The 12,512-nt window shown below is 30.6% G+C and overlaps 1 protein-coding gene across 5 annotated transcripts in view; it reads left to right on the top strand.

The window, feature by feature from the left end:
- The window catches only part of LOC134711787 (uncharacterized), a 33,694-nt gene extending 21,671 nt beyond the window's left edge, over positions 1 to 12,023 (top strand). For 3 of the 5 annotated variants that reach the window (XM_063572663.1, XM_063572665.1, XM_063572664.1), the window contains 7 exons: positions 1,018 to 1,095; positions 2,560 to 2,640; positions 5,118 to 5,243; positions 8,084 to 8,137; positions 8,773 to 8,892; positions 10,216 to 10,266; positions 10,952 to 12,023. In XM_063572663.1, the coding sequence (XP_063428733.1) occupies positions 1,018 to 1,095; positions 2,560 to 2,640; positions 5,118 to 5,243; positions 8,084 to 8,137; positions 8,773 to 8,892; positions 10,216 to 10,266; positions 10,952 to 11,388 (947 nt within the window). In that variant the 3' untranslated portion in view covers positions 11,389 to 12,023. The remainder of the gene's footprint in view (positions 1 to 1,017; positions 1,096 to 2,559; positions 2,641 to 5,117; positions 5,244 to 8,083; positions 8,138 to 8,772; positions 8,893 to 10,215; positions 10,267 to 10,951) is intronic. The other 2 variants (XM_063572667.1, XM_063572668.1) reach the window with 2 other exon arrangements.
- Positions 12,024 to 12,512: the final 489 nt, after the last annotated feature.

The following is a 12,512-nucleotide window of genomic DNA, read 5'->3' on the forward strand; positions in this document are numbered from 1 at the left end:
GTCCACATGTTGTTGTTAAAACAAATGTAATTGTATGCAACTGTCATTCAAGTGAGATGTTTATCTAACTATAAAACCAGGTTAAATCCACCATTTTCTGCATAATAATAATGCAGGTACCAAGTCAGGAATATGACAGTGGTTGTCTATTCGTTTGGTGTATTTGGGCTTTTGATTTTGTCATTTTCATGTTCTTGATCATGCTATGATAGTTATCAAAGGTATCAGGATTATAATTTAATACGCCAGACGTGCATTTCGTCAACATAAGACTCATCAGTGACGCTCAAATCAAAATACGTATCAAGCCAAACAAGTAAAAAGTTTAAGAGTAATGAGGACCCAAAATTCAAAAAGTTGTGCCAAATACGGCTATGGTTATTTATTCATTCCAGGGATAAGAATCCTTAGTTTTTCGAAAAATTCAAGTTTTGTAACAGGAAAATTATAAAAATGACCATATAATTGATATTCATGTCAACACCTAAGTGCTGTCTACTGGGCTAATTAGTTACAACGTTAAAAGGATAAATTGATCTGAAAGCAATGTCTTTATGAGACGAAGACGGTCATCGTGTTCCAAATTTATTACTGAACTATGTCGAAAATTGTCATCTAGGCACAGTTTCATGTCTTTGGAAAATCTGTTTTCCGTTTTATCAGGATAAAGACGACAAAAATGTTCTTCGAGCTGTTGTCAGTGTAAGTTAAGTTAAACACAGCTTTACTAGCAACGCACCCTTTTTTCTGATCTTCCTTCTTTGTCTGACATTACGTCAAAAGAAAATGAAAATGCATTATCCTAGGAATTTCTTAGTCAGGATGCGTGCAACACTAATTGTTACGCTTCAGTATCTTGCCATAATTTTATGGAAACGTGATAAGTATACAAAGATATAAGTTATTGTATAAAATCATCAATTAAGGTTTGACTAATAAAAAATATGTGTTCTTGAAAAACTGATAGGAAAATATTTATTTTGAATATCTTAATATTATATTATCATACTGCTTCAGACGAACAGACTTATGAAAAACAACGAAACTGGTACATTGGACTTCTAAGGACAATTGTCATATGCATCGTATGCTTTTGTAAGTTGGATAAAAAATGTTAAAAGCTTTTTTACGTTCTTAAATGTAAAATATGTCACAAGAGTTGTTTCACTCATTAGTGTATTACAGTTCTTTTAGTGACAAGACATGACTACCGTAATAGTTGTGGCAGAATAGATCAATGCATATCAATAAAAGGGGATATATGTTTGTTCAAATTGTATTCCTTACTCTGCTAAAAGAAGGGAATATATTGCTTTACATGATTTTTTTTAATGCTTTCCCAAAAATCACATGGTAAAAACGCTATGGATAAAAGAGGGTACTTTGGTCATTTTTAATAGAGTTAGCAGGTGAGACATCCGGCATTCAAACCTTTTTCTTATATTTTAAATTTGCTAAATACATACCCTTACTGAAAATGGATACGTAGCGATCAACATTATGCTATTTCATGGAGAAATAAAAAGGTTTGACAAATTTATAATGCATTTACGACATACGATTATGATTTAAACAATAACCTTGTAGTAATTTTTTATGTTTATCGACACTTTTAAGCACTGCATTTATGCTATTTTGAATTCGTGACAGTTTTTATCGGTGGAGGGAGCCGGAATGCCCGGAGAAAACCACCGACCTTCGATAGGGAAACTGACAATCCTAATAAATTTAATTCAAAACAAGCGGGGATCAAACTAACAAACTTAGTGTTGACTGACTTGTGGTTACAGTAGTAACTATTTAGACCTCTCGACCACCTTGTTGTATATATCATCTTAATTTTGTGACCTTATCAAATATCAGGAGTCTTACCTTATCATAATTTCCAGCAACAAAATAACATTCACCAAACATGCTTCTCGTCTACAGAGGACCCCTTTTATCCTCGAAACAAACATAAATAAAATTGCAAATAAAGTAAGGAGATAAACATATTGATGTCCCAAATTCTAAAAGGTTTTACAAATACAGCGAACGTATTCCCGGGAAAAGAACATATTCAGTATTTCGAGAGAAGAAACAAAACAATTGTAAACAGTTGATATATATATATATACATGTAGTTGACTTTATCAATGATAATTCATGTCATGTTAGAAGGAAATCTCCATCACAATGTCATTGACCAGTGGTTTTATATCATAATTAGAAGAACACACAAGTATCAACCATTGTTTTCGATCGTTTAGATAAGAAGCAACTTGGTTTATATCGATACAATGTATATGGATAATGCAACCGAAGGGTTTTGTTTTTGCAGTGCACATTTTTCAATTGGAAAAAAACACTAGTGTATAGATTATGTGACGGAATTTATCTAGTGCTTCGTTTATTTTGCCGCCTCAAAACACAAGAAAGTATTTTCAAAACCATTTTAAAGTACGTAAATATAAACATTTTTAGTAGTTTTCAGATTACCAAGTGCTATTTTCATATGTAAAATTCATTAGCGCATACAAAAATACATATCATTCTACCAAAACATTTTTTTTATTTCAGTGTTAATGACTGTCTTGTTTATATGGAATTACGAATGCATGACTGCTTTGTGGCTGAGAAAAATGTTTTGTACTGAACAAGGTACTAGTATATAGAAAAATTATACATCCCTAAAATACTCGTGGTCTGACGAATACCCGATGTATGTTCTTCTAGATACAATTGCTTAGCGTGTGGAAATCGGTATGAATAATAGTATGATAGTACGATAATGCAGCTTAATGTCGTTATATATATTGAAATCATTACTTAAGTGTATTTCCTCTTGCATTAACTTATTTGATAGATACAAATAATAATTAGAGGCAGACAAAACTATATCTGTTTTTTCTATTATAACAAATTCGAAAAGAAATTTGCTTTTTATTAAGTCACCAACCCTTGATTTTTTTTATGAAGGGCATCGTTTATAAAGCGAAAAGTGTAACATTAAATACCGTACTGCCAGGAAAATTCAAAAAGGGGTTTAAGAATTTAAATTCTATTGAAACTGACAAAATCTTACGCTACCAATTAACAACACAATCGAAAAAACACTGTTATTTCCCTGACCAAAATTTCAAAAACAAAATCAAAGGCCTGCGTGTCTTAGTGCTAAAAAACCGTAGTTGTTTGGAATAATTGAAAATTTGATCGTTTTATTTTATCAATAATGAATCTTTATTGTAAGATGAGGAGAATTAAAAAAACAATCGTTCAAAAAAAAATTGGACAAATTGGCAGAGTTTACTTATGTCTCAAGGTAGAAAAAACAAATGGATGGTTAAAAGTTGTAGACTTTGAGAATACATAAGGTAGTTGGTCACTTATAAGTAACACAATGTGCTAGTAAATTAATACGATATATAAATATATGTTGTCAGTAATGTCCGTATTATGACGATTGTACACTGTGGACCTAATTCATCTTACTGACTATCTTAACAAATGACATTTAGACAAGTGGCCTAACAAAGTGATCAGGGGTGGTGTGCACGAAGCTATCTTAGGACTATGACATGTCCTAAGACCAACTTATGACAAGTTTTTGTCTTAAGTCGTGTTCTCGAAGTTCTCTAATGCTGAGTTCAAACGTTATTCGAATTCGATTCGCATTAACTAATTCGAATTAGTTTAATTCGCATTTGAAACGTTTAACGCACTAACGTCAATTATAATTCAAATTGGAATGCGCGCAAAACTCGCTTTACTGTGATAACAACGTTCACTTTTAAATCGGATTAACAAAAACGTATTTCTAATACGAATTACTTAATTCGAATTAGCCAATTCGATTTAAAAAAGAAGAGTATGTGAACGCGATTAGCGAATTCGATTCGCATTCGATTGATATTCAATTCGATTTAAAGGTACGTGTGAACGAGGCATTAACTTAGGATATATCGCATTTATATTCCTAACTTTCGGACACATAGTTAGAGTCCTAAGATCATCCAATCTTCATCCTCACTTAGTGCATGCTTTTGGCTAAACTGTTTTCGTTGAAATGATAATGAAATGAAGCGCACCATCGACTATAAATTGATATAATTTTATAAAGAAATTGTGTGCAGGGTTTTAAACTTTGAACTTCGTGTTTCAGGATACAATAAAAATTACGATTTTCAAATTCTCATTTCAAAACACATTGTATCCAGTTTAAATTACAACCCTTTTTGTTAATTTTTATGATTAAATTTGAAATCATGCATTTAATTAAATACATGTTATTGTAAAATTTCGTAAAACAATTTTATTAATTGGTTTCGTCTTTAATAGATGTTTTTTTTTAAAATTACTTCAACTTTTTAAAATTTCGTACTTATGATATGTTTAGAACGTCTTAACATAGGATGAGTCTGGGATAGCTTCGAGACACAACTTAAGAGTGTTCAAAGACGATCCTAAGTCAATCCTAAAATTGATCTTAGGCATGACTTAGAACGAATCTTAGGATACTTTCGAGAACACCACCCCAGGTCTTAAATATAAAGAACATACCTCCATTGGTGTAACCAAAAACGAATGCCCACAATGACAACTTTCTATATGTTAATGAGGGTCATCATCAGTTTCTTCATTTGTTGTCCAAATGAAATTTCATCGTCGGGATATTTTTACAAAGTGACATAACGCCACTACTAACTGTGTATTACGTCTACTAACAGCAAATGAAAAATACACGGTATTCAAGCTGTAATTTTAACTAGTGATATTCGTAGAAATGATTCGGATCTAACATTAGTTAATTAATAGCCTAGAAAGAGCTGGATGGCTTGCAAAATATTGAACCAAGGTTGAAAATATTACGATCGAACATTCAAATTACATCACTCAAAAGAAATATTCTTTTAAAGTTGAAGCATCAATTTCAATTACAGGACGACAAAGAAAATTCAACATCAAAATATACAGCCTATAAAATTAACACTAAGAATTACAAAAACCGTATTTGAAATTTGATTAAAAGAAAAGAAAAAAATGTAGAGGAATTCTTTAAATGTCATTTGACGATTTGTAACCTGGAAAACAAGGTTCTTATTAATCGTTTTACAGTATGATTACTCAATTATTTATAGAATGTTCTAAGCATATGTCAAACAAAGTTGTTAATACAGAAACACCAGCAAATGCAGAAAATAGATGTCATACAATGACCACCAACGAAGAACATCCATCCAATGAATCGAACGATCTTATACCTGGTAAATATATAAATAAACAATTTTCGTATCTCACATGGAAGATATTCTAAAATTTCAAAATAAAACAAAAAATGAAGCAACTCCAAATGGCTTGTTTATAATTCTATTATGTGACTATAATATACAATTTTTGCTTTAAACAAGTATATTTGCATCATGAGATTATTACTATAGATATGGTGTCCTGTAAGAAAGAGTGAGGTCGTTTCTGTTAGATACATGTTTAAAATGCACGAGATCAAATAACACTGATGTAGCAGTAATTAACCGTAGTTCGGAATGTTTAAGATAATGTCAGTTATGTCAGGTTTTTTTATAAATGCTATTGAATCACCAGTGAAAGAGAGCGAAGTACATCAAAGGGACATGCAAATTCATACGAGATGAAAACAAACAGACAGTGTGAGGTCAATTTTTTTTAAATTAAATGATAAACAACAGCATATTCAACATAGCATAGAAAACCAAAAATTGAGCAGAACGAATCAAACAAAAAGCTGGGGTGATCCCAAGTACTCTCGAATGGTAAGCAGATCCTGCTCCATATGTGCCATTCTTCTTGTTGTTCATATATAAGAAATCAACCGTGAATTTCCTTTTTTACTAAGTATCTAAATCAGGGGTTTTCATGAGCCTAAATAGCTCCAATACATTTAAATTTACAACAGTATCTGTGTTGTTTATCATTCCTCATTAGCCATGGTTTATAATTATTTTAAACACCACTAATAGCAACATTTAGCCCTTTCCCTAAGTCGCTTCTAGACATGCTTCTTCAGAAATTTATATGTATATATATATATATATACAGCCATGTATCACCATCACTTGTCGTATGGTCAAGCGCCCCGGTTACAGTGCAGGCGATATGGTGTCACAATATCTCAGTAGCATGAGTTCGAATCCCGGCGAGGGAAGAACAAAAAATTTGCAAAACCAAATTTACAGAACTCACATTGTTGGGTTCTGTAAATTTGCTTTATATATATAATGTAACATTGTCCATATATGTTAGAAATGGGCACTAAGTATAGTAATGATATAATATTGGTTAACTGGGAAACATGACAGTACAATTATCGTTTAAATTTTTTGGACGATAAAGACCCACTGCTTTCACATAAGGGTTTTAAATCCATATATTTCTTGCTAATAGTAATAATATCAACATATTAAGCTCTTTTGTAGAGTAAAAATTAGGGTCATAGAATTTATTTCTGATAGAGAACCTTTAAGAGACTGATTTTTATCTATTTCTATAAACTTCTATGTGGATGAAAATCATCGATATCCTAATACTGGTCCACGAATCGTTTGTTTCGTTGTTTGTTTATCCATTGTTTATCCATTTTTTTAAAAGAATGATTGCAAACTATAATCGTTCACCTGACCTGTCATTCATTCTTTGATAACCAACGTTCAGTGTTCGGTATTTTGTTCCTTTCTCATATCTAATATTAGTAGAAGGTCAATTACATTCGGTTAATGAAAAGATCGTAAGATTTACATGCTTTACATGTTTCTTCTGGCCTTCATCTCAATGTCATAGTTATAAAAGATGTGGTATTATTTCCAATGGGAACAAATAACAGAAATTTAATTATATCAGTCATTCCATGGCCTTTAACATGAGCATAATTTGATAAGTCGTTTGAAAACATAGTTAAACAAAATTTGTGATGCATTCATTTCGATTGCTAAATACTCTTTTACCCTCTAAAGTCGCTCTTTAAACATAGCTAATACTCTCTCAATATCGTGACAGAATAGCAATAGTCAAGACATTACCATTTTTCTCATTTTTTCAATTTTAGTTTTCTCTATAATCCATTAAAAGTCATCAGACGCTATTCTATTGGTTACATCCTTGGATAATTTAGGTTCTGGTTCAGGAACAGTGTCATTCAAGTATTTAACCCTTTCACCTGTTAATAAGTTTACATTACATAGCAATGGTAATTCCTACTTATATTGACAACTTTCTCATTCCTCTTAATCTTGACTTATAGTGTGTTCATCAATTATCTCATTAATCATCCAGATTCACGGCGTAACCTCTACAAAAAGTGTGCAATGGATAGATTTATGATATATCTACTGCACAATCGTAATGTAAACGTTCATAATTACAGATAAATGTCTTGTTCTGTTATTCCTGAAAAGTCGTCATCGGCTTATGTCTGTTCTGGGAAAGTTCAAAAAAAAAAGTTAAAATGTTTAAAAAAATTTCAAAGGTACCAGGATTATAATTCAAAACACCAGACGCGCGTTTCGTCTACATACGACTCATTAGTGACGCTCAAATCAAAATAAATATAAAGCCAAACAAGTACAAAGGTGAAAAGCATTTAGGACCAAACAATTCAAAAAAGAGTTGTGCCCAATAAGGCTAGGGTAATCTATTCATGGGATAAGAAAATCCTCAGTTTTTTCAAAAAAAATCAAAGTTTTATAAACAGGAAATTTGTCTCATCAAATCTTTTGTAAACACCTGCAGAATGATATGAAGTCGTTATGAATGTTGTCATGCTATTCACTTTACATATCAGCTTTCCTTCAAAGTTTATCTTTAATCACAGAAATCAGTATTAAGAAATTATGAATGTTAAGCAAACAAAAATCCAAGTGGCTGAAGGTGTATAACTATATCATAGTTACGGAACTATTTTGTTGTGTTGGATGTTTTAAGTTGCACATATTGTCCAAATGGCAACAATAAAATTTAATGTCAAGTATTCTTGTCGTATACTTGTTTTGTGTAGGAGGGGATGCTTAGTGTATTGTAAATAGTTTTTTTTTAATAAAAAGACTTATAATGTATTCTTTTCTTTATTTTTAAGAGTCTGATCAAGGACGCAGAATGGGTACGCGTGTCATTGCGCCAGATACCACAGGTACATATTTACTTACTTCTCTCCGTTTATTTTAATTGGATTGGTTGAAATGATGTTAAAGTGTAATTTGTATTTATATTTTTTTCATTTTTCATCAAGCAAATGAGACGTTTATTGAATCAACAAAAGGGCATAATAAAAGAAATTAACTACATCATATTTCTAAAATCCACCTTTTAAAAGTTAATCAAAACATCATAATGAGGAAAGCACAATGCCTGGTATCTTGGTTTCCATGAAGTAGTAAGTTTACCTATTTTCTGAACTCATAGTGTTAGAAAATAACAATTAAGAGAATAACAAAATGATTAAATCGATTGAACCCAAAAAGAAACGAGACAGGGAAATTCGAAAGGGTGAAATATTACTTTTTATGACATCGATATTACAGGATTTAACTCATGATTTAACTCATGCTCAGGATATTAGTTTGAAAGGTTTAAAGTACATCTTTTAATTATTGAATATATCTGATTTTTTATATTTTTCTTGAAATTACAAAATGACATTATTTGCAATTGAATACGGACCTTCTAGTAAAGTTTAATTTTTAATAAAATTTTATACGTTTTGCTGAGATCAAATGTTTATGTATAATGGATTTTACTTTTGTTACGTTTATGTTTAATATTTAGCCATTTCAGGACCAAGTATTTTAACATCCTTAGAAACGTCCATATTAAACCATTTAGACGAAAATGGTGTTAATCCAAAGAAACACAACGCAGGATCAAGCAGAAGACTGTTACCAAGAGGTGGTAAACTAAAGGCTACTGTTTTTCATAGTTTTTTACTTTCATTATTAACTGCATATGCTTTTTCAGAATGAATGAAAACATCTACTTCAGTTGTCATTTTCTTTGTGTTGTTAGATACGGATTAAAATAAAGGATTTAGAAATTTTATGAAAAACAATAATATGGGTACATTAAACATTACCCTGCATAGAATATCTCATTTAGATATTAAGTAAATTTGAATTTATTTATGAAAAGTTTACATCTAACAGGTGTGTAAGTTTTAAGTTGGTGTGACCACAACTTCATTGTACACTACATTCAATCAAAACTTAATTCAACCGATTACCAATACTGTGTACAATCGTCAACCAAATTCTAATAGTGAAATTTGGGAATAGAATAATAGGCCCAAAGCTTGAAGGCAATATATACAAAGTTTCAAGTTGGTCATTTTGATCAGCATTTTGTGGCAACCAAATAGCTAAAACCACTTTTATGAAATGGCATTCTGAGATAACCTTTGTGTACATCATTTGTTTGTTTTCGATTAAACGATTTTATACTGCCTGATAACTTGGTATTTCTAATTGTGAACGGCCTGTTACAGGGTTTCTTACTTGATTAAAAACCATGCAATATCTTCCACTCTCCAATATATAATATATATATTAAACTTGTAATGGGGTTTTGTCACTTTAAGTTTTCAAATTTTAATAGCGGTATACTACTGTTGCCTTTATTTAACTGTGGGGAAATTTTAAAAACAGATTTAAGTAAGATTAAAAATTCGTTATATTTATTACATCTTTCGGTCGTTTCTGGTGAACTCCAAAGAAAAATGCTTCAGACCCAAGAAATTAATTTAAGTTCGTAAAAAAATTTGTTTTTTTGAAAATCGATTTTAGAAACCGTACCAAATATTTAAGAAACTGTTGAAACGATTTTATAAACTGTATACACAATAAAATGTACAAAATGAGTCGAACATACGATTTATAAGTAATAGTTAAAACGGGTAAATAATCTACATTTTTAAATTACACTAAAACTATACTATGTCGTACTGAATATTTAAGCATTTGAAAGGAATAAACAGTGTATTAATTCATCCAATTATGTATCTAGAAAACTACAAAATATTGTTGCGAAATGGTTTTATAAACAAAACACAAAAGTAAAGAAGTTGTAAAAGATACAGCCACCGAATATATAATACAAAACTTCGAGGTCCGTGTTGGATACAAGCAAACTATTAAGAAACGAATACAGATTCAATTATCATACAAGCAGTTAACTGCACTTGTATCTTAGTTTATATGTTTTGTTTTTTTTTTTCAGTAGAAAACGATGAGAAATGTTTATGGTCAAATGATTCAAAGGACATACACGGTAATAGTAAAATAAAACATATAGAATTACACGTATTAGAGGTACTCTGTTTAAGTTTGTTAACGAATATGCTTACATTCAAAGATATTTTCTTTCGTCTTGTTCTCATTTGCTTATATAACAATCGATGAAAAGTAGACAAGGCTATTGTTATTTTCAAACAAGTCGTGAAGGTGTGCGCTTAACTAACGAAAGAAAATTTGTGACCTTTACCACTTGGAACCCTTGTTTCAGAGGCTTCCCTGTACGCACCAATCCTCTATCAAAATAAAAAGAATGTCATGAAAAGCTAGCTGTACCTAACAATGGAAAATCGCATAGCTGTAATATATATATGTAATAATCCAGAATGCGCTTCGTATCAATGAGAGAAAAAGTGGAGACCTAATGAACATTCAACACTAAAACGGAAAAAAATACAAAAAATTACTAGAAATACAGATCTTCAAAACATACTGTGAAAAAAACTAAAGATTGTCGGTCAATATTATCACTTTTTTAGATTTAGTTCAAGATACGGACAAATTTAACTGTTATTCTGCAATCCTTTAATTCATGTTCGGAGAATAGATACACTCAATTGATAATGTTTCCCCCTGTTCGTTCTATCTTGAAGGTTTCTATATGAAGTCTAAGTAATTTTAATAATATTTTGTTTTTGTTTAATTTTTGACATTTGTTTCAGGAGCTGAATATACTGCATCTCCGGTTAGGGACATTACTGTTATGAGTGTTGAGTTTGATAACTCTGTAGAGAGATACATTCAACATTTAGAATTATTGAATAAAAAATATGACGCAGGCGCTACCATTGAAAAATTCCCTGAAAATGCTTCAAAGGAACAACAAGACATTATCTTGAGATCGTCTCGTCATATCTTCATATATATAACAGAAGATTTTACGATTCAGAAATTCAAACAAGTAGTTGATTTTGAATATTTGAAAAGAAAATATTTTGCTGATCCAATCAACATAGATAGAGTTAAATTGATATATGACAATGCTGATAATATTCCTGAAGAGCTGAAAGCACTAAATAGCATACCGTATTGTACAGCCGGAAACAGCGAAATTTACAATAATAGAATGCAGTATTATTTTGTTGTGCGCAAGAATTAACAAAAACACTAAGGCCTCGTTACTTTTTTTGTTTGGAAATTTTCTTTTGTAATCACAGAAATGACTGCTGAATATATTTTGAAATCATCGCCGGTATTATTTGGCCGCATGCACACATCAATGCATGTACTATTCTACTATTTAGAAATCGTGTATATTTTACATTTCATTATCATTTATTTTAATCATGGTTCTCAAACTCAAGGAAAGGGTTTTTTAAATGACGAAAATACAAAATTAAACAATAAGAGCCTGACAAAGGAAACAATACGGACCTCACTATACCTGAGATGAACTCTTGTAATTCAATTTAGTATCAAACAGGTCATGTTTTGGAAGCGATATCTACCGCTGCTTGTAAACGTTGAAAATACGATGATATTTTTGAAGTGACTTGTAATGTTTGTGTCATTTTAGTCTTTTGTGGATAGTTGTCTCATTGGCAATCATGCCACATCTTCTTTTTTATATATAAGTCATGTTTTTCTAAGAGTAATTATACAAGTATACAATAATGGTCATTTTTGTATCAAGTGGCCGTAAAATATTTGGCAATATGCTTTTAACCTTTACATAATAATGATAATAATAATAATAATAATAATAATAATAATAATAATAATAATAATAATAATAATAAAAAAATATAACAACAACAACAACAAACAAAAAACCTATAGTATACATTGTGGCTTAACTTATTAATTTCACACTTTTAAAAATACAAATGACTTGTAAGAGTGTTTGAATGCAGATTTACTTTTTGATTTTTTAATTTCACATACTTTTGGACCACTAAAAAAACTTCATTTGTATAGTTCTTTATTTGATTAAGGAACAATAAAATTATCCGATGATGACAATCGAGTATTGCACGATTGTTCACTATTTGTATGCACACTAAGATTGGATAAATATGTTGATGCCAGTTCGTGTTTTGATTTAAACATTAGTTATGACTTGTGGTAAAGTATTCTCTAATCCAGAATCCTTAAATAGTTCAATAAATGGCTTACGAAAAAACATTTACAACCAGGCATTAAGAACTGATAACATTAAAATCCTTGATAAGTGATTACATTATTTTCATTTGTTATTTCAAAATACAAGGGCCTTGAAGGTTT

This window comes from Mytilus trossulus, chromosome 3 (genome assembly GCF_036588685.1).
Source record: "Mytilus trossulus isolate FHL-02 chromosome 3, PNRI_Mtr1.1.1.hap1, whole genome shotgun sequence".
NCBI classification, from domain to species: domain Eukaryota; kingdom Metazoa; phylum Mollusca; class Bivalvia; order Mytilida; family Mytilidae; genus Mytilus; species Mytilus trossulus.